Source organism: Malaclemys terrapin, chromosome 12 (assembly GCF_027887155.1).
Source record: "Malaclemys terrapin pileata isolate rMalTer1 chromosome 12, rMalTer1.hap1, whole genome shotgun sequence".
Lineage (NCBI taxonomy): Eukaryota > Metazoa > Chordata > Testudines > Emydidae > Malaclemys > Malaclemys terrapin.
This window is the reverse complement of record NC_071516.1, coordinates 28333487-28356518: the sequence shown is the minus strand read 5'-3', so window position 1 is coordinate 28356518 and position 23032 is coordinate 28333487. Positions and strand designations below refer to the sequence as shown.

The window sequence follows — 23032 nt, the reverse complement described above, 5'->3', positions numbered from 1 at the left end:
AAACATGTTGGGTGAGCCCTCTGTGTATTTTTAAAATCCATTGGCTCATTAGAATCCAAGAACTAGAAGAATCAGCTTGAATTGCATGAGGTGAATGAACAATTGCAACTTAATTGAAGTCTGTATCTCTCTCTTTCTTTCCCAATTGCTCATCCTTATTCCATCCCTCATTGGTCAAGGCACAGTCTGGTTCATTCTCATTGCTGCCTCAAGCTGTCAGTCCTTTGATTCCCCTCCCACGATGATATCACTTGCCCATACATAAAGGCAGAAGCTGGTCTGGCTTCTATGATGTTGATCCTGTTGGGTAGAGGCAACTTTTAATCTATTAGGTAAGAGGTTTTCTTTTGCTTCTTTAAATTGGAGGCAAAGTTGTTTAGAAGTGGTATGGAAGTTACTTTTGATTCTAAACTGATTGTTTTATTGTAAGAGGTTTGTTCTTATTTCTGTTCAAATAGAGTTACTTGGAATTGTTAAAGTAAATAGTGGCAAAGGCTACTAGTTGAAGGCCTTGAGAAGGGTAGCTTTCACCTCCCCAAATGCCCCTTGTTTGGCTTGTATTTATCAGATCTCTTCTATAGTAATACTGCTCAGTTTAGGAAAACCATGCCTAATCTCACTTGCATGAGGAGGCGTAATCTAATAAAAACTAAAAGTTCTTATAAGAAGGAAACCCTTCTATATAACTTGAGGTGTGAAGGTGGCTTCAGGCAATAGTTCACTGCGGTGGATTGTTTTAGTCTGTCTTGCCACATCAATTTGGCCTCAAGTTCTGGAAATTCTAACTGGTGGTGCAGGAAGAGCTGTTGACCTTTGCACAGTAGTTCTTATCAAGCTTGGATTCTAGTGCCATCATAACTGTTAATGGGCGTGTCCTGTGAATGTTACTTACTAGCCTAAACCTTATAAGGGGTTAGGGCTCTGCCTGAGAGTTTCTTACTCAGAGTGCCATATATCTGCTCAGTAGGGTTACTAGTGCTCCTATGATAAACCAACTGCCTCCTTTTTATATCAGTAGAGACCTTAACCCTGAAACTAGGGAGGGGAAGTCAAACTACTCTCAATCACATAACTGTTTGAGAGTAGGGTGGGGAAGTCAAGACTGCTGAAGGTTCTATGGCTGATTGGTTCCTCCAGCAGCTGATCTTGAGCACTTTTGGAATATATTGATTGCCTAGTAATGTGACTTATATTACTGTAAGATAGCCAGAGCTTTGGGTAGGTGCACTTGTATTTAATCTAAAATGGATGAATTTTACTTGAAGGTCAGGCTTTTGTGCTCTCCACTGGGCTGTGACAAAGTGAAGAGGAGAGCATATTGTCTTAATGCATGGCTATGAAAATGGAGCCCAGTATGAATACTGCCTAGGGAAGGGACAAAGCTTTGACTTGTAACTATTCTATCTTTCTCCTCTTTAGTGGTCTGACTAGACAATGTCTGAAAACAAAAGCCAAACTCCTGTTGTTGACACCCCAGAGAGCAGGGAACATGCACAGCAGGTTGGTAGCCCATGTTTTATGCCACCCTGCAGCAATCTGGCCACTAACAGACACCAGACAAATCTGCAGCAGCACATTTCAGGCTCTATAAGCACAGGCTCTCCAAGGGTCTAGGGCCTTGTAAAACTTGCTTAGTCATGAATAATGCTGCCAAACCTGGAAGAGGTAACTGGTGACTGAAATCACTGCTGTATTTCCATGAAGTACATGTGGTCTAATTCCAGCTGAAATTCTGAGATTCAAATCCCACAGCTATAGACCAGGACATTCCCTTACTGAATAGTTAAATGCATCAAATACAAAAGCCATAATTGGCTGGAGGGTCACTTAACCTTCCAGTCTATACAGGACTGGGAGTTTCTCATTCTTTGACTAATGTGTTAAGTGTGGGGAAAACAGTCAAACCTCCCTTCATTCCACAGCAGATCTCTTCTTGATGTGACTTCTCTATCTTTGCCAGAATGTGGTGAGCAGGGTGGCCAACTTGCCTTTGGTCAGATCTGCCTGTGATCTGGTTTCCATGGTCTACATCTCCACTAAAGAGAGCCACCCCCACATCAGATCTCTGTGTGATGTGGCAGCTAAAGGAGTGAAGACTATGACTGAAGCTACAATCAACTGTGCACAGCCAGTTCTGACTAAACTTGAACCTCAGAGTGAGTAAACTATGGCATAAAGATGTATTGGGGGGTGGGGGGGGTGTCTCAAGTGATCACACAGGCTTCAGTTGTGTAAAATCCCACATGAGAACCTCATGCTGGCTCATATCCTAGGTGGAAGCCACTCCCCTCCATCTAGCTGAGTGACTCAGGGCAGGTCAGAATTTGTCTTTCAGCATCTGAACAATGCCTCTCTAATGGAGACTTACCACTATTGGGCTTGACTGGTGTAGTGTCTGTACCTATACATGCAAGTCTCTTTGAATGTGTGGTTGAGGAACAGGTGATTGGAAGGGGCCATGTGCACAACTAACCTCTCATTGCAGTGGGTGACCTCTCTCCACTATACAAAAACTTGATCCTTCTTAGCAAGAGCAAGCTTGTAGTTGCTAAGAGACTCAGTCCCTACCACATTCAGAGTACTAAAATCTCACTGAGTAACTCTGACCTCCAACCCAGATCACTACTGAAAAGTAACTGCCAAACAGCTGTGCAACAAGTGTCAGTAATAGGGGTAGGGGATGTCTGATCACACAAGTAACCCTTAAGATGCTTAGTGACAAAAGCCTTCACTTTGCCGGGACAATGTCTCATGTACTGGGAGGAGAAAATGGTTAACAAACACGGATTACAGACAATGTCAAGATTGGATTGAGCTGATGAAAGCTGGCTTCAACCTTATGTGGAGAAAGTGTCTCCAAATGTGTGAATCAACTTGGCGTTTTTCTACTAACTATTCCTTGGTTAATGGGTTAAAAGGGCAAGGGCTACCTTGCCACTCAAACAAAACTCTTGCCACTGTGACCATGACTTAAATGCAGTTCAACTTGAAATATGCTTGAGCTTGGGTTTTAGTATAAACTGCCCAAGGAAACGTCATTGGATGACTTGAACCATTCACAAAGGCTAAGGAATTCTACCGTGGGCAATCCTTCAGATAACCCATGGAGGAGGGGGAAATCGGCAGGGTTTGAACCTTCAGCCCACACTCCTGTAACGTATGCTAGCAGAGTAATTGTTCTGCTCTGGGAACTCCACTGGAGTGGGATGTGGCACACTTTACCAGGGAGCTACACAACTATTGTCCAGACAATACTAATGCTGGGATTTGGCCTCCTGGATTCTATTTTAACCTTGCAGGGGAGTGTCATCTAGTGGTTGGAGGACATAGTCTAACAGATATAGATGGGAATGGGGTCTGCCATATTAGACAGCTCTTTTCTAGAGATCAAGTATTTTCCTCCACAGAAAGTTACAATAGACTTCATTTCATCACACCTTAGCTTTCAGTTTTTGCTTTTAAAAAAGACCACGTTAATCAAAAGTTGTGTTTTAGGGAGGCTGGGTTTTTGACAAAGGGATAATCTTCACAATCCCCTGCAATCAATACCCTGATTTTCCCCCTCCCCACCCCATAAACAGTTTGACCCTGCCCTACTACATTCTACTCCCACCCCTAGCTTAGTGCAGCCTCTCCCTTAATTCCATTGTAAAATGGTATGGCTAATGACTGCCAACTTTCTGATTACAGAACACCAAACGAATACCCCTGCCTCTTCCCTGAGGTGCCCCGCCCTTGCTCTCCCCCAACCTGGGATGGGGCCAGGGGTGAGGGTTTAGGGTGCAGGAGGGGGTTGAGGTGCAGGAAGGGGCAAGGGCTCCAGTTGGGGGTATGGGTTCTAGGGTGGAGCCAGGGATGAGGTGTTTGGGGTGCAGGAGGCTAGGGGGTGGGGCTGAGGGGTTTGGAATGCAGGAGGGGGTGCAGGTTGCAAGCTCTGAGAGGGAATAAGGGTACAGGAGGGAGCTCAGGGCTGGGGCAGGGAGTTTGGGGTGCAGGCTCTGGCTGGCACTTAATTCAAGTGGCTCCCTAAAGTGGCTAGCATGTTCCTGCAGCCCCTAGGCAGAGGAATGGTCAGGCAGCTCCATGCGCTCCCTGCACCAGCAGGCCCTGCCCCTGCAGTTCCCATTGGCTGCCGTTCCTAGCCAGTGGGAGCTGCAGAGCCAGTTCTGGGGCAGGGGCAGCATGCAGAGCCTCCCTGGCTGTGCCTAGGGGCCTCAGGGACATGCCAGCCACTACCAAGAGCCATGTAGAGCCAGGGCAGGCAGAGAGCCTGTCTTAGCCCTGCTGTGCTGCCAACTGGACTTTAACCACCTGGTCAGTGGTGCTGACCAGGGCTGCCAGGGTCCCTTTTTGACTGTGTTCTGGTTGAAAACCAGATGACTGGTAACCGTTACAGCAGTAGGACCCCTTCCTCAATCAGGAATGCATTAGAGCAAAAACCATTAAACAATAAAAGAATCTACACCTACTACAAGCTTACCAGAGGGCACCCTCCACTCCACCTTAGGGCTCTGATAGCTTTTTAGTCCTCAAAACACCACAGGTAGGTTTCTCTGTGGCTATAAGTTCATCTCTGATCCCAAACCAGAACAAAGATGGAGCAGAGCAGCTATTTGTAAGCTTGAGCTTCTGATGTTACCTGTTACAGAATGTCAATCAGCAGACAGGTGTAGCTCCAAAGTGGTGGATTTTTGCATAATGCAAATTCCCTAGCTGTGACTGACTTCACCTAGAGATTTCCCCGGAAAATCTACTTAACACTTGTCCCAGAATGCCAGCCAAGTCCAGACTACTCTCAGTATAGCCCCTTGAACTCTCAGGTTTTACATCTTCCCCCTAGAGAGGTTAGGTGCAATCTTGTCCCACAATAGCATATAAACTTAATACAACAAGGGCAATTTCCCATAATATCCTTGAGACCTATGTGTCACAGGTAGCTCTGTCTCCAATTGGATATCAGTCAGCAGCTTCCATCACAGAAGGTGGCCACCTTTGTATCTTATCCTCATTAGGAAAGTGAAATGAGAATTTATGCTGAGAACCACGGCTTAGCCCTGGAGTGAAATCTAGGGTTATTGGGTGAGAAGCTCTGGGCTCCAACACTGGCAGATCTCTAGCCTTTGAAGATTGCACATTGACTCTGAGGAGCTGTGGCTGCCCCAACAGACCAGATGCAGCGTCTGCAAGGTTTTCCCCCTGCTCTGGTTTTCAGACACCAATGGTGTTAAAGCCTAAAGATGGAACAGCTGGGTTCCCTGCATATCCCCACATGCCAGAGGAAGGTGGGAGGCATCCACGTCTCTAGAACCCTCCTACACTTTCTATATTAAACAAGAAACTGTAAGCAAATGGTCTTAAGGGATTAAGGTTGGGTAAATTCCCTTGGCAGCATCAGAGCATCCTTCTGCCTTTGACAGATAAGGAAATGTGCTACACAGTAATCTCCCTCATGGTACAATGCAAAACCTCAATTACAACCTCAGTAACACTTGCTAATAGTAAGCATTAACAAGTGCTGCGTCTGGGGAAAGAATGAGGTCACAACAGAGGTCTTGCTTTATGCTCTGAGTCTCTTGTCTGGAGACATTTCCACTGAGTAATTACATGTGGTATTGGCACTGGGTTATAATAAAAGGCTCCCATAACATGCAAGGAGATAACCTACCCCAGGAAAAATCTTAATATGGTAACAACCCTATAAATGAAACTTGCCCATGAAATCTAATTGAAAAGGGGAAGTCTCCTTCAGTGAGACACTCTCTACTCAAACACTTCCCACAACATGCTATAGGCAAACACTATATTAACATGCAAGAAAGCTCCTTTGTGTCTTGGCCTATGGCAAGGATATTGCAGAACCAGAAAATCAAAGAGCAGGAATGACCATCAGCTACTAGAGTCCCCCCTTCCTCACCTTTTTTAAACAAAGATTTGGGAAACTTAATTCTTACTGTCAACTTTTTCAGTTGCAACAGCAAATGAATTTGCCTGCAAAGGACTGGAAAAGCTGGAGGAGAAACTGCCAATCCTTCAACAGCCGACTGATAAGGTAACTAGCTCTTTGAGGCCCTAGATGGAAGGGAGGACCATGGTCTGATAAATATTTCTATCTAGCTAAATGCTGTCAATCCCTTGAGTTTCAAGACTGGGTATGGTAGGAACTGACCACTTCCTCACTGCTGTAGCTACCTAAACCTTGTGCCAAAGCTTCCCAACTTGGATGCCTAAAGTGAGACCACTAACTAGAGTAGATTGACTCTCCAGCAAGGTTGTGCACTTCTGACCCCTGCTGTGGCCTTCTGACCATTTTAGTGGTGTCTACGCCACTGACATGGAGTCCTCTCTGCAAGCATCCCTTGAGGGGTCACGTCTGCTTCTATCCTGTAACTTTTTAATTCCCGCCTTGAAACAGTCATGAATGTGAAGTAGCATGAAGTGATGACCTTTGACCTTTTCTAGGTTCTTTTGGATGCCAAAGAGTTGGTGACAGGTACCAGGGATGCCATGAACAGCAAAGTGACTGAGGTGCTGGACAAGACCATGCAGGCAGCCAAATCAGCAGTAACCAGCAGCATGAGCACAGTTATGGGCTCCAGACTGGGGCTTGTGGCTGTGAGTGGAAGAGAAGCTGTGCAGGAGAAATCAGCAGACCTGGTGGATCACTCCCTCCCCATAACAGATGATGAACTAGGTTGGGGAAATACCTGGATGACACTAGTACACCATAGCGGTTGGCCTTCCCAAACCCAAGACTTATGCTTTGACTCCCCTTGCACTAGTTCTTTCTCGTGTGCCAATGATCTAGGTCTCAATCCTATTACTCTGACTAAAGGGCTGCTAAAACACTACTTAGATACAGGTTTTAGAGTAGCAGCCGTGTTAGTCTGTATCCGCAAAAAACAGGAGTACTTGTGGCACCTTAGAGACTAACAAATTTATTAGAGCATAAGCTTTCGTGGACTACAGCCCACTTCTTCGGATGCATATAGAATGGAACATATATTGAGGAGATATATATATAATAAATTTGTTAGTCTCTAAGGTGCCACAAGTACTCCTGTTCTTCTTTTTACTTAGATACATGCACCCAGAGGAATGATTCCCATAGACTGCTGTGGAAACAAATGTAGATAATGGTCATCAATGGTAACTGTAATTCCAGTCAGTCTCTCTTCTGGGCAACCTACATGACAGTGGAAATGGAATGTAGTAAGGCCAGGGGAGGCTCCCAAGCAAGTGCAAATACCACTTAGATGGAGAACACCTACCTTCCAGGGAGCTGATAGAGAGGAACATGGAGGTGGAGATACTGGTGGTGTATTCCAAAGGGAAAAGGCTACTGACCCGGATGTTAATGAGAGCTCTGAAATAGCCATGGTTTTGCTGACTGAAGCCTCTGCACTGGCAGGGATGCCTAAATTGTGTGTCCTTCTCTCCCTTAGCTAAATTAGCAGCCTCTGTGAAGAGCTTTGAGGTGGCTTCTGTGGAACAGCAGCAGAAGTACTTTGTGCGTCTGGGGTCTCTGTCCCCTGAACTCCGCCAGTGTGCCTACCTGCAGTCCATGGGCAAAGTGAGACTGCTTCATCAGAGCATGCAGGAGAACCTCTCTCAGATCCAGCACACCATTGACCTGGTAGGCAGTCTTTAATCTGTGCTAGTAGCTTTTGGGGACAGCCCTGCCCCAATGGGCAGACCACAAAACTTTCCTCTAAAATATTCTGGCTTAACCTACATGACTGCAGTCATCTCTGATATCCATGGGAGACTTGTCTGACACTTCTGTCCAGCAGATGGTCTGTCTGTACTGGAACCCTTTGCTTCCTAGGCTGGTCCTCCTACAGTAAAGCTTGAAAACACCTTGTTCTTGTCCCCACTTCAGATTCAGAATGTCAAGCAGAGTGTGGGTAAGAAACTACACAAGGGTCAGCAGAAGCTGCACCAGTTGTGGCTGGAGTGGACTAAGGAGCTTGCAGTAACTGACGAGGGATCTGCACGGCCAGAGGTACTTGGATACTAACTCATGTTGGCAGTGGTGCTCTATCCTGCCCATTTTAAATATAAATCCACACACAGACTTGCTTTACCCCAGCAGGTGGATACCCTGGTTCTGGTCATGTCTTGGAGACTCACCCAGCAGCTGCAGACCATGTGCCTGAACCTAGTCATTATCATCCAAGGCCTTCCTACCAGCCTCCAGGACAAGATGCAGCAGGCTCATCACAATCTGCAAGAGGTCCATGCTGTCTGCTCCAAGGCCAGCTCCTTCCAGGGCCTGTCCACCAGTATCCTGACCTGCAGCAAGCAGAAGCTGCTCAGGGCCCAGGAATATGTGGTGCATAATGCTCCCCTTTCCTGGCTAGTGGGACCCTTTACCTCCTGTGGCAGAACCACTGCAGAATTGCAGCACCAGGAAAATAGCAGGGTTCTCTAATCTGTCCCTACCCTACAAGCATCCTTGCCAAACACAAGCATTCCTTTTCTAGTCAAAGGCAGCTGATGGGGAAGAATAACCTGGTATCCTAGAGAATTGCTGCTCTCCTCCAAGAGGAGGCGGAAAGTCCACCTATCCAAGCCTCCTAGAGAATCCTAGTGCTAACATAATCTTGCAGGAAATCAACTGAAGTGGTATTGATGAGCTGTGTGGGCTCTGAACTACATTCCCCACCCACACTTAGGCAACACTATGGGTTAGATAATACCCCTTAAGCTGGAACATCCCTTAGTGTCAGTCTTGAGACCTTAAGGTGGTTTGCCATGTGAATTGTACATATCAAACATGTAGTTCTCATCTATCAGTCATGTATTGTATTGCTATTCACTTAATTGAAGCTGTGTGGGAAGGAATAGAGTACTAGGAGACATAACCTAGGCAGGGGTGCTTCAAGCATTTTCTAGATCATTTCACAGCCTAGTACAATCCTCCTGGACACGGAGGATGTAAACCTTGAATTAGTAACCCATAAAAATAGAACTCACACACCAGTTATGCACCTGTCTAGAGCAAAAATTTCTAGAGGACTTCTTTCCTGTGCAGCAGGGGGTTAGCTAGACCCTGAGATGCTGATATCCCAGTCTCCCCTATACTCTAAGCACTAAACTGCTTGTATTGTAACACTTCTGTTAGTTAAATGCATAGAAGCAAAGCTGGTGGGGTGGGGTTGTCCAAAATGCAAAAGCTGCCTTGATGTGACTAAGATCTCTACTGAAAACCATTTTATTGTTGAGACTAAACGTGTGCTTTGATGCATGTGTGCTCTGTCTCGCTAACTATTCCCCTAACCCTATCTTAAGCTGGGAGCAGGAGCCCTGCTCCTTTGTTAGACCTTCCTTGCCTGTTACTCAGGCTGGGTGAACATGGGAGGGGAGGTCTAAAGTGTGGAACTCTGCAGAGGTTACAGTCTACCCCTAACACTCACCATGCAGCTGGCAGGAGCAGGGGAATGACTTTTGTCCTTCCTGAATCAGGATGTACTAACTGTGCTTAAGGGTGTGCACTGGCAACTCCTGGCTCCTATTCCTACCTCCTAAAATGTGTGCATGTAGCAGCAGAAATGAGACTTGTATCCTTACATGCTCTCATAGGTGCGGAAGAAACAAAACTACACGAGCTTTCCTCTCCAGGGAAGTGCTCTGTGTGCATCAACACCACTCTTGGGGTCTCCTGAGCCATGTGCTTATTGAACACAGGGTGGAGTGGCTTAGTCAGCACTGAAGGGTAAGTGTCAACCCTAAGGTTGACAAGCAGGTGTTGCTTCTGCACAGGGGATAACACAGCAGGGCTAGAGCGGTATCTACTAGGGGAGTAAGTGAGCTAGAGCCTGCTGCCACCACCCCACAGCTGTGTTTTCTAGGCTGGGTCCCCCTTTCACCTCTTCAAGTCAATGGAGCTAAAAGAAGACTGGTGGCTCTCACCAAGGTGCTTGTTTCCCATACAGCAAGAGCGAACATACTTCTGAAGTAGATTAATGCTTTAAGCCCTCATGGGGGGGGGGGCATGAACAACACCACTACCCCATAGAACTCCCTCTCACCCCTAGTTTCACACTCCAGTAAGCGGAGAAATCAATATCTTAGCTGCTTTGCAGGAGGAGGTAACATCTTTCCTAAGGAAAGGTTCCTCTTTCCTGAGGAACCTATAAAAGATGAATGAGTGAAGCTTTCTTGCCTATGCACAGCTTCTTGCCTGCTACCTAAGCAAGTGCAGCTGTTGGAAGTCAGGTGTCCTCTTATGGCAAAGAACTAAAGTATCAAATGGGACCAAACTGGGTGGGGTCATCAGTGTTGTGGCATGTGACATAAGATTTAACCAGGTTGGGGACAGGGCCAGCTCTAACTTCTTTGCCACCCCAGGCGAAAAAGAAGAGCGCTGCCCCTGCGAGCGCCTCACCGCCCTCCCCCCGCTGTGCAGCCAAGCCTCCCACCAGCACCACCAAAATCTCCGCCCTCCCGAGTACCATGCTGCCCGCAGCCCCGCCCCCTCCCAGCACCGCCCCACCCGAAGCCCCCAACCCCTGCGAGTGCTGTGCCAAGCCCCTGCCCCCCCAGCACCACGCCAGTCCCCCGCCCCCCCTCCGATCACCGCACCAAGCCCCCCCCTTGCGAACGCCTTGCTGCACCAGCCCCCAGCACCACGCTCTCCCGCCCCCCCCTCCGAGCACCGCACCAAGCCCCCCCCTTGCGAACGCCTTGCTGCACCAGCCCCCAGTGCCACGCCAAGCCCCTGCCCCCTCTGAGCACCATGCTGTGCCAGCCCCTGCCCCCCCTCTGACTGCTGTGCCAGCCCCTGCCCCCCCGAGTGCCGCGCCGCCTGAAGCCTTGCCCCCTCCAGGCGCCGCAGAAACAAAAAAAACCCTTCAGTGCTGCCCCAACGAACCAATAAAATAAATAAATAAAAACCTGCATGCCGCCCCGCCCCAAGGTGCTGCCCCAAGCACATGCTTGGTCGGCTGGTGCCTGGAGCCGGCCCTGGGTGTGTGTGGGGGGGGGGGGGAAGAGAAGCTAGCTCGGTGCATCTTGGAGAAGTAACCTAACCATTATGAATGTAACAACATCTCTTTGCGAGTGGCTAAGTAACTACCTCTAAATACGACAGCAAAAGTCTACCATTGGCATTGCAGGAAGGCTAAGCATCCTTGAGGTGGGCATTTCCTAACTTGAAGATTTGACTTTACAATCTTAAGTCCTTTAATGCACTACTTTGTTGAAGTTTACCTAGAGTCTGAGTAACTAGAGTTCTCTGAAAGTCATATGCAAGGATGGAGCAATACTTCAGGATAGCAGTAAGTGATGCATCCACTGTAAAAGGAAGAAAATTAAAAAGCTTAATATGGGGAGGGCCATTTAAAACTCTCACAGGGAAAACAGAGCAACTGGAATGTACCTAGCAGCAACTAGGAGTTTAAGACTGCAATGGACATGGGCCATCTCTGCCCTGAGGAGTTTAGTCTAATCTGAGGGACATATACTTTTAGTTAGGCTCTGAAAAACCAATTGTCCTGCAACTGAATGAAGTTTTCAAACCTGGAATGAATAAAACCAGAAGTTATATTGTGGAGATGGAGTTTATGCAGGCTTAGAGAGATGGACTAGAAGACAGAAAAGGTCTTTTCCATATCAAACTACACATAGTAAGAGCAAGAGAGAATGAGGGGCAAGTAATAGGTCATCTCAGAAAAGGATGATGTGAAAGTCAAACAAAAACCTCTAGGAAGTTGATAAGACCTTCTACTCCAGAAGCTTGCTCAGGGAAAATAGTTGTAAGATGGGATGCAGCTATCAATATGAATAATGGCTCAACAAAGGAGCAGCTATATATAATTAGCCTCTTCCCTGACACAGCTGAGAGAATGGGGAAATTTCTGTGAAACAAAACTTATTTAAATGATAAGCAAATGTCCTTGAAGGCATGGTTGATCTTCATAATGAAAATACTACTGTTGTCACCACTAAAAAGCTGATGTTTATCTAGTTACCACCCTAGAATATGACATATGCTATTTCCCTATACTTACTGCAGGAAGTAATTTCTTTAGTTTATATGCTATCCTGCATGAAACCTACAGTGAGAGAACAGTGTTACAGTTGAAAAGTCAAGCTCTCAAGTTAGAAAATGCTAGACGAAAGGTTGTTTTGTGCATATCTATCTTGGGCAAAAATTTTGTGGCAAATAGTAAATTCATCAAAAATGTATTTTTCAGGACACCAAAACGAATCATGAACTTGAATTGAGTTGTGTGAATTGTTTCATCAGGAAAAAAGAACAACCTTGATTTCTCCCCCCTCCCTCCCCGCAAATTTTGGAACAGTTTGTTTCCAAAAAATGTCAAATTGAACCATTTTGGCATTTCATTTTGACCCAAACAATTTTTTTTTCTGTTTTTTGTTTTGGTTTGAAACCGAAAAACCTGGAAGAAAATTCACTGTTTAGCCACCGAACTGAAAAAAATCAATTATTTGCTCAGCCATAATTGTAATACAGTCTCTACTTACATGGTCACATTGCACTTTTTTCAACAGGACTCCTGCCTCATTTGATGCATAGGAGGAACTGCGCTTGGGAAATGAGGCAGCTTTTCCATATATTTTTTTTGTATCCTCATTCACTTCATTCCAAGATTTTATTGGCTGCACTGGAGGAGAACCAAAAGAGGGTCACTGAAAAATCTCACATGAGTGACTAGAATTTCTCATTCTCCTTGCTATGTAGTCCAGTTTGTCATGCTAGCTCATAGTCTGCATTATTAAGATCAGGAACCAGTACAGGGGGAAAAAAAGGGAGCAAGTGTAACCAACAGACCCCAGTTGCGGGCGGGTGGGTGGGATGAAAGCTGGGACCTCTGGAGCTTACTGCATGAGCTAAAAGCCATATGACTTGTAGCTAAGGCTGTAGAAAACTCTTTTTTTTCTCTCTCTCTCTCTCTCTCCGTCCCCTCCACCCTCCCGCCCATCTTGTTGGAAGACATGGAGCAAGTGACTGATGATGTGGTTCTGCCACTACTCCTTCTTGCAGGACAAATGTGTCTGTTTTGCAGTACATGACCTGCAAGAACCTCGGTTAAATGGCCTCAAACCTTTCTCACAAGCCAAAGGTGAGAGACTGAGACAGTGACTGATCCACTGATGCTATATGACAGAGAAACGCAGGAGGTTGCTGATGTTGTGACTGTATATCTATGACCGGACCGCTGCTTCTAGGCCAGGAGGATCAGCACAGTGTGGTGGGATCATATTGTCTTGGAAACCTGGGATGATAAGCTGTGGCTGCAGAGCTTCAGACTGAGGAAGCAGATGTTCCTGGAGCTCTGAGAGAAGTTGGCTTCTACCCTACATTGGCAAAACACTTGGTTCTGGAACAAAGCGCCACACCCCATGCAGTTGTTGTAAAAACAATCCCAGGAACAACACCTTTCAGGGAGTATTCCCACTCACCCTCCTGCTGATGGTCATTAGCCAGTCGTTTAGGTAATGACTCGGTACAGATAATTGGGGCAGTGCACCTCTATGGGTACAACACCTTCTGGTTTATGATTGTTCTGCGGAGGGTGTCTGCCAAGTTAAATTGCACTTTCATTTTGTGTTAATGCTCTCAACTGTTAGCCGCACCACAGTTTAGGGGGATTGCTTAATGCCTGAGAACCTTGAGAATAGATGGTGAGGGGATGTGGCTGTTAATTGTGAGTAATCCCAGGGTTCAAAGTGGTGCTAATTTTTGAGGGGTGGAGGAAGGTGGTATTTTAGCGCTGTTCAGGGTGTGATGACAGGTATTTCACTTTGCTTTTCCTGTTCTCTGTGTTCTAAAACCCACAGGGAAGTTCACCCAGCCCACGTTTCTTTCCCCAGTCATAAAGTTACCAGTTATTTCCATGCACAGTGTACTTTCCTCATGTCTCTAGTTTTTCTGTATTCACACGCACTTGGACTGGGGATTGGGAGGTGGTTCTGGGAAGGACAGAGAGGACTTTACAGGTCTCTGCCCCAGACAGTTACATGACTCAAGGCACCGATTGGAGGGTCCCACAGCTGAAGGGGGAACAAAAAATGTAGGTGTTCACCACAGCCCCAATGAAGGGTCCACATATTAATAAAGGAAACAAACAAGGAAGCTTTTCAGGAGGCTGCCAGATGAATGGTGACCAGTGGCATGAGCACAGTCATGCACGCCAGAATGGGTCAGATGGCTGTGATGGGAGCACAAGCCATTCTGGGGAAATCTGAAGAACTGGTGGATCATTATCTCCCCATCACAGATGAAGAACCAGGTCAGAGGATACTTATACCACTTTAATAAAATGTGGATATGCCCTAGTTTCAAAGTGCAGTCTCCTTTTTATGTGGGATGGGTGTGGAAGGGAGGGCAATGTCAAGGGAAGAACTCGTAATGGCAATCCAAAAAGGAACATTAGCCTTCGGCATTCACTTGAGCAGTGTCAGTCTACTCCTCTCAATCAGTCTTGTCAAAGGAAAGTCAAAATGATTCTGCAAGAGTGTTCCAAACCCTTATGGAAATGGATGGAGCCAGCCTGAATACTGCCACTGAGATTCCTGGCCATCCTGAGCAGGACCTTGCTTTCAACATGCGTTCAAGCCATTGTTCATTAGCGGCATATAATGCTCTGCATGCATTAAACTGTACACTAAGAACCTGTCCAATTGGTCTAAATGACTCCCAGTAACTTGGACTTCCAAATCTAGTCCTGTTCCAGACACACTATTAAAATGGAGCTACGGCCAAAAGTAACATCACAATTTAAAAAAAAAAAAATCTGGGATGGTCTTGGGGTAACTTCCCACCTAGGGTATTTGGTGTTGAGGCTGAGTTACACACTTAGGTATAATGTAATTGGATTTCTTAACTTTAACTCTGGTGTGGCAAGTGGTGTGTCCCTACTATTCCAGAGCACAGGCTCCAGGTGGAACGAGGGCTTATGCTCACAAATAGTGAGGGTCTGCTTGGCCAGGATGCTTTACCCTATTCTCCATCACCATCAGCTAAACTGGCAACCTCTGTGGAGAGGACTGAAATGGCTTCCACGCAAGAGCAGCAGAAGTATTTTGTGCATCTGGGGTCTCTTTCCACTAAGCTCTGCTGGTGCACCTACTCTATTCTGTGGACAAAGTGAGACAGCCCTGGCAGGGCATGCAGGAGTCCCTCTTGCAGCTTCGTTACACCATTGACCTGGTAGGTACAGCTAGACCACCTCCTAGTCTGGCCGCCTTCTTGGCTGACACACGGCACACACCTTTACTGCTGCTGCAGAGCCAACTTTAGTATGATAAACTCAATTCTGATGGGCACTTTTGCTCTTGCTGCTTTTCAGACTTCTCATTGTGCTGATGTTGGCTGCTTCATAACCTGTTGTCTCCATCTAGTCTCTTAGTCACTGACATAGAACCTTTCCTACCTAATTCCAAACTCTATGGCTCTTCCCCTCCAGGTTGAATCTGTGAAGCAGGGAGTTGATCAGAAGCTTCAGGATGGCCAGGAAAAGTTGCACTGAATGTTGCTGGATTGGAGCAGGAATCTTTCAGAAGGGCATGGAGACCAGCTCCACAGAACTTGAGGTACCAGATTACTGGATTCTGGCTTGGTTGGGAGACAACCCATTCCTCGTTATACGTAACAATCTCTCCTAATCTGCTTCCTTCTAGAAGATGGAATTTTTAGCTCTTGTCTTGTCCCAAAAGATCACGCAGCAGCTGCAGGACACCTTTCTGAGCCTAGAGTCCATGATCCAAGGCCTTCCCTCCAGCATTTAGAGAAGATGAAACAGGCTTATTGCAATGTTGCAGAACTTCATGCTTCTGGGAAGGACCTGGCAGCAGAGAAGGATTTGTCCAGCAATATCCTGGTCCAGAGCCAAGGGAATTTGTCAATGGCCCAGAAATACATGGAGGAGTTGCTGATATATCAAAAGCATAACACCCCCTCTCTTGGCTTGTGAGACCATTCTCACCAATGGTCAAAGCTTCTGCTACCTTCCAGGAGCCTGACCAGGTGGAAGAGGAGTGGGTACTAGCCTGCAGATATCTCCATGTAATGACTTGAGTAACACATCCTGTTCACCACTGCCATCCATGTAATGGGAATGTCCTCGTGGCTTTAATCACTCAACAGCGTACCATATGTGGCTTGCACTGGAAAGGCAGCTCTGGGTGACAAAACGACTCCTGCAAACTATGGTGACTGACTTTGGCAATGTGCCTAAACCTCACTGTGTTCAAATTGTCATGCTGGAGTAGTGTTCTGAGATCAGGACTACTGTGGCCATGGTGCACTTGTGTATGAAACAGAAAATCCAAAAGGCTGCAGTCTAACTATTCTAGCAAGTATGAAATTCCTCTTTAAACCAGGTGTAGAGGCTGTACGTGGTGCAGCACTAGATTGACTCATCAGTTCCACTTGCCCTCATTCTAAGGTGTTAGCCAAGTAGCAAGGGAATAAGCAGAGGCATATACTTTCAGCAGGACACAACAGAAGACTTATTTCCCAGAACACTATCCTCCATAGGCCAGAAGCAGAATTAAGACTGAAACTTGTAACCATTAACTTTGCTGTAGATGATGTCCCATACCCCTGCTAGTCTTAAGCACTTGTTGAAAGACTTGTTCCCTTAGGGGAAGTATTGTAGGTAGTAGCAAAGATCCATGATTCAGGTGTAAGAATGATACTGACCAACTGAAAGGGGATATTTTTTTCTTCTGATATTGACTGTACTTAGACCAATATTTCTACTTTAAAAAATAAACCTTCACAGCATACAAACATTTCTTGGCTAGATTTCCTTGTTCTTCTCCTTCCCCTAGCTAACTGACAACCTCTCCGATGGTCAAGCACTCTTTATTAAAGACCTAGTATACCCCATCCAAAGCTTGAAATAATCTAGTTTGATAAACAACTTCTATTGCACTAGTGCTACATCTAGCATAGTTTGGGAATAGCATTGCTGAGCTTATGGGGGATCAGGGTAAGAGCCTTTTGGCAGTTCATCACCTCAAATTCCACTTTCCAGCCAACTCTACTGGTAGGAGATGGGAAGAAAAGAATTATGGCTTAGAGCTGGGTGAAACTTTTTTTTTTGAGCTCCTCATTTACCAAAAGAAGGCCACTTAAGGCTGACAACAGCTGTTTTTGAGTTCAGCACTAATCCACTGTATGGCTTCAGCAACCAATTGTTTGGATAGCTTCACCAAACAGGAGGAGGCAGAGGAGCACCTTAAACCAATAACTCTGTGGTTAAGGCATTTGCCTCACTCATTTGTGGCTCTTGGGTATTTAGCCCTCTTTCCTTAGATTTGTTTTATTTTAAATTTCTATCTTGTTTTGGGTTCAATGCAACACTTCATTTTACCCCCCCATCAACAACTCTTCAAAGTTTTTGGGGTCTTTCATTTATGAGAAATTCATTTTAAGTTCAACTCAATCTGAATTTTTCTTTCTTTTAGAACTCAGTGAACTGAGAAATCTGTTATCAGCACAGCTGTAATTGTATTACTATGCAAAAGTGAAGGTAGGACTAGCCTGTGCTGGAGCAGTGTGATAAAGATATCTGCTGTTTCTACTGTGCCTCTTTGTCACATGAGAGGTGTCTTCTCATAAGGTGGAGAGAACTCCTCTCACATAAACAAAGTCTGACTCTTGAAGTGAATATGGAATAACTTTGGTTGAACAGTACCCAAGTCTGCAATATCCTTTTCATAATACTTCCAAAAGTGCCTAAAATCCCATTGACTGGTCAGTAGTTCACAAACACAGGCAAGCAACTTAAATTACCCACCCTTATCTCAAGTATTCAGTCACCAAGCCTTGCTGGAGAGAAAATAAGCCAATCTGAGTTGCCAAACCAGTGTTGAGAGATTTGAACTAAAACCAGAGAGGTCCTATCACTCCACTGCCCTCCTTTTCCCATTATCACCCCATAATTACTCTTTACCAAAGAACCATAGGCAAATCTTGGGGAGGGGGTGAGTTGGGAATCACATTTAAGCTCTTAGCAGAATTAGTCACACTGTAAATAAGAAACAGTGACACCATAAGGAACTAAGCTGCATTTAAATTTAACCTTTCCTGGGATTAAAATGTTTATTTTGGAGATAATTACAGCAGCCCTCTCATGTACAGTATTTTACCTCAAACAACTAATATTCTCAACCTTAAATCCATCTTAACCTAGCTCTCGTCTAGCAATCCAGAACCATTTACAGACCACAACACTTAGGCTTAAACAATAGAGTATCTCCTTCTACAACTGGGGCCCCTAGGTTGTTTTATCTTGGGGAGCCTCATACACTTGTCACAGAAGGCAAATCATTCTAAAGAGCTTTTCATACCAAGATTTGCTTGCAAACTGTTTCAGTTTATGGGGAGAGATCTGCAGGATACAGTAACACCAGCACAAGACTTCATGTGAAAACAAGTTAGTTCCTTTTGTGGAGACAAGGGTGTGTGTGCATGCATAGGGGTGGCATTAGAGTAAAACTCAGAGTAAAATATCCCTCCTTTGGGATATATTGTAGTGGTAGAGCATGCTGAAGTCTGAGCTTTCAGTGGAGAAAGGCCTACAGCCCATCCTGTCCATACTATAGCATGGGAAGGTCTCAATGATTGCAGGTCAAGGTATCTGTGGTGGGGCAGTGCCCCACGTCCTGAGAAAAAGGGCTGAACCAGGCCAGAGAAGCTGTGTGGACCAGCAGCCAATCAGTGAAGGCCTGGGGAGAGCCTATGAGGGCAGGAGATGAGGCAGCCAATCAGGACCTGGCAAGGTCCTATATAAAGACTGTCTAGCTTTCTAGAAAAGGGTAGTCACTCCCTGGCCAACAGGGGAGAAGCACTGGCTCCTCATGAAATGAGCAGCACCTTGGACAGAGCTGTGCTAGACAGGCTTGGGGGAGCAGATAGGAGCTCTAGCCCATTACCTGCCAGGCTGCGGCCTTGCTGAAAAGGGTTGAGAAGATGCATAGGGCCAAAGGGGAAGTGGCCCAGGGAAACAAGGCAGGCAAGAGGGGAAGGGAGAAAGGAAGAGGGAGACTGCCGCTAGAGGGTCCCTGGGTTGGGACCCAGAGTAGTGGGGGGGGGAGGCTGGGTCCCCCCCCCTTTGCACTGCACCTGGCTGTTGAGGAGAGGGACTGAGAGAGACCGCAACTTGCCCCTTAACTAAGCGGCTAGACTACAGGGTTGTGGTTGGCCAGCAAGGCAGGTGCAGACAGAAAGACTGCTGTTAACAACCCCCCCCCCCCCCCCAGAAGGGGGTGAGACTAGACTAGTGGGCAGTGTCCTGAAGTGGACAAAGACTGTCCTGAAGAGGGCACTGCTGAGAAGGGAGCAACGTGGGTCCCAGGGCAGCAGCAGAGATGATGGGCCAGACACCACATGTTGAGGGTGCTCCACAATGGTCAAGAGCTAATTCCCGGAGCAACCAACAAGAGGCCCCAGCGGTGGTGAGTCGAACCCTTTCACAGTGTCAGACTCACTCAGTGGAGAGGACCACATTCCATCCTGAGTTATAGTCAGTGGGCCATGATGTAAATATGGCATGACCTACTCCCCTCAATCCATCTCCCACCTGGGATCTCCCATGGAGAGGCTTACATAAATATGAAGAGCCATTGTTCCAGGAAGTCTGCAGATGCAGGAAGACAATGCTGCATCAGTTTCATTGGGGAGGTTTATCCCTCATGGCTGCAAAAATAGACATGTACACTTTTCTTAAAAAAATGAGAGCTTACTCTCTGCACAATCTGCATATGTGGGCTATTAAAATATATCTGGCAGTGTAGGTCTGGCCCATCATTCACTTGACACATCTGCTACAGGTTTACACTGTAACTGACATAGTTACCCTGGTGGGGAAAGCAAAATTCTTTTCAGCTGATGTTTGTTTCAACCCTTGTTTTTCTCAGGATTCCCAAATACTTCACCCTTTGCTCTTTACAAAATCTCCAAGCAGGAAAGTCTGGAAGCAACTCTGATATGAGCATTACCCTCCCCTAGGATTTACTCTGCCACTGACCATTGTGCTAACTAGCTGTGAGAAATAAAAAGGCCTGAGAAGTAAGAAATTTCAATCCCGTGGGGGAAGAAGGAGGGGGAAATGCTTCAAAGAAGTCAGTTGCCCATCTGTATGGGCTGTTTCAAGTCTCACACGTATTGAAAGACAATGGTAATGACCTATCCAGGTGTGAATTCAGTATATGATCTGGTGGTGATAGGAGCCACCGTTTGCATGAATCATGTCACTTCTTGACTCCTCTGGACAGACTGTAGAGGGTCTAAGTTTCATCAAACTTTATTGATGCAGTAACATATTATACAGAATCATACAACTACAACTATAGCTGTAGCACCATTACTTCTACCCCTTGGCAAGATAACCATTTTTATGATTTTTTTAAAAATATATTTATTTTATTTTAAAGGCGCACGTTAATTGAACTAGGAACTTAGGCTGAGATTTGGAGTCAAAGCCTGGGGTCTTGGGGCAAAAGATGCTTTTGTGCCCTCCATGTTCTGGGCTGCTCAGGGGTCCAGTGTGGTCCCCAGTGTAATTTAGAGCAGTGGTTCTCAACCTTTCCAGACTACTGGACCCCTTTCTGGAGTCTGATTTGTCTTGCAAACCCCAAGTTTCACCTCACTTAAAAATCACTTGCTACAAAAACAGACATAAAAATACAAGTGTCACAGCACACTGTTACTGAAACATTGCTTACGTTCTCATTTATACCATATCATTATAAAATACATCGCAACCCCCAGGTTGAGAAATGCTGATCTAGTGTATAGGGCAGTATAAACAAGTCATTGTCGGTATGAAATTTTAGTTTGTACAGTCTTTGCTAGTGCTTTTCATGTTGTCTGTTGTAAAACTAGGCAAATACTGTATCTAGATGAGTTAATGTACTCCCTGGAAGACCTCTGAGTACCCCTGGTTCAGAGCCACTGATTCAGAGGAGCCAAGAGGTGCTTGTAAGTTACAGTGACTCATGACCCAACCTGCCCATGAGATGCTTTTTAGCCCACAGCACCGGAGAATTTCCATAGCTGGGTAAATGATTGGGACTCCCCTCCTATGCTTGGGCTTGTGAAAGGGCCTGCCCAGGACAGCCTACGTCTGGGGGACTCTTATGGCTCCTGTACCCTGTGACAATGTTGTACATGGGCTGTTGTGGGAGGGATTTCCCCTCCTGTATCTACCGGGAGCTCTTGAAGCTGCACCTGGGTGGAGTAGGCTGGGTGGCTGGAGATGTGGTGCCAATTAGAGCTGGGCAAAACATGTTCAGCAAATAATAACTTAGCTGAAAAATACATTTTTCAGGGCACCAAAACTCTTCACAAATTTGGGTTGAATTCGGTGAATAATTTCAGCAGGGGAAAAAGAAAAGGGAAATGGTCAAAACATGTTGCCGTTTTGTTTTGAAATGACATTTGCTAAATGACATGTCATTTTAAAATCGGTGTTCACAACGTTTGTCAATCCACCAATTTTTTGTTTTTATTTCAGGGGGAATAAAACAAAACAAGAATTTAGTTTTTGTTTGAAACAAACCAAATTTTTTTTTGGCTCTGCCATTGAACTGAAAAATCAATTATTTGCTCAGCCCTAGTGCCAATGCAGATGTCATGTGTGAGTCTCCACATGGATCATTTAAAGTCATATTGAACTTTACAAGGTTCAGAGAAGCACCCAAAACCCTTGGCTCTGTAAAGCAGGGCTAAACTCACTAGAACAAGCTCTAGCATGAGGTATCTCATACTCATGCCCCTCCCCCCCACTGGTTAGCTTGGAGGTAAAACATTTACAGTTCTCTTTATGGGATTTTGGCATTTCCCTTTCTGATCTGGTCTATGACATTGCAAGGGAAATGATGGGATAGAGAGGAAATTGAACTGCACTTCTTTGAATCTGTTTGAAGCTTTAAATTGGGCTCAGTGTGAATAACAGAATGTTTGGGTTGCTTCTGATTTTTATCCAAACCCATTTGCCCCTCTGTAACTATATTGTTTAGCCATGATAACGACCAAGCTCATTATTCATATCCAAATTAATAAAGAACACCAACGGAGCCCCCTGAAAAGAGGATATGTTTTCAGATATCTTCTCCGGCTCTTAGCAGCCCTTGGAAATGATGTAGTGCCTCCTTGTTTCTGATAAGGTGTAATCACTTACATTATAATTATCGCCCCCTACAACCACTCCTATGCACTTGAGCAATGGACACATGAGCTAGCACTGTTTTAAGTTGATTTGAATTTTAAATGCAATCATGGTGACACTTGTCCCTCGCTTCCTGCTAGACACTACCTCATCTCCTTTCATTGCCAATTGCCCTCATGTTTTAATTATTTAATTCTCCACATGAGTTCACTTGATTTCCCCCCCCCTCCATTTGTCCATTTTCTGCTTCTTACAATTCATGAGTGATATGCCTGGCTTTTACAGCATGGGGTTTGATTTCAGTGCAGTCTTGGGCCAAAGACACCCCTGGGTATCTGTGACAGGATCCCTGGGGTACTGCTGTGCCCTCTTAACTCTCCAGCCTGGGCTGTCTCTCACAATGCTTTGCTAGTGACAAGCAGCAAACCCCTCCAGGCACTGTTATCACTCAGCACAACAGCATGTGGAGCCCCACTCCCAGCTAAATTGCATGAATGCTCCCAGAGCCACTCACGAATCACACCAAGAAAGGTACCAGCGTATGTCCCAAGTCCCCGGCCTTACACCCCCGGAATATACCGTCTTGCCCTGGTCAGAAGTCTGGCCAGTGTTAGTTTATTACCCAGTCCACCCTGCCCTCAATGTGGAGAGGACAGACACTTGCCTTTGTAAACTGAGCTGAGATTTTCCAAGCACTTCAAGCAAAACACACTGTTTTAGGTAAAATATAAAACAGATTTATTAACTACAGAAAGATAGATTTTTAAAATGATTATAAGTGGTAGGCACAAAAGGTCAGAAAGTTTCCAAAGCAAATAAAAAGTAAGCACGCAGGCTAAATACCAAACCTTATTGGACTAAGCACTATTTGAATCAAGCAGTTT

At 45.7% G+C, this 23032-nt stretch overlaps 1 protein-coding gene and 1 pseudogene across 1 annotated transcript; both read left to right on the top strand.

Annotated features, from left to right (window-relative positions):
- Positions 1–295: 295 nt before the first annotated feature.
- LOC128846851 (perilipin-3-like) lies at positions 296–8569 on the top strand. Its single transcript, XM_054046100.1, has 8 exons — positions 296–332; positions 1420–1500; positions 1961–2156; positions 5967–6049; positions 6460–6691; positions 7443–7633; positions 7880–8002; positions 8090–8569. Exons 2-8 carry the CDS (start codon positions 1435–1437, stop codon positions 8429–8431), a joined length of 1233 nt encoding a protein of 410 aa, XP_053902075.1. The 5' UTR covers positions 296–332; positions 1420–1434; the 3' UTR covers positions 8432–8569.
- Positions 8570–14018: 5449 nt separating this feature from the next.
- Positions 14019–16045, top strand: LOC128846726 (perilipin-3-like; annotated as a pseudogene).
- The last annotated feature ends 6987 nt before the right edge of the window (positions 16046–23032 follow it).

What these genes read in the sequence shown, in the direction of transcription:
- LOC128846851 (XM_054046100.1), top strand. Translation starts at nt 1,435, where the DNA reads ATGTCTGAAAACAAAAGCCAAACTCCTGTTGTTGACACCCCAGAGAGC. An exon ending in CATAACAGATGATGAACTAG is followed by an intron (nt 6,692 to 7,442) that starts GTTGGGGAAATA and finishes TCTCTCCCTTAG; the next exon opens with CTAAATTAGCAGCCTCTGTG. An exon ending in AGGGATCTGCACGGCCAGAG is followed by an intron (nt 8,003 to 8,089) that starts GTACTTGGATAC and finishes GCTTTACCCCAG; the next exon opens with CAGGTGGATACCCTGGTTCT.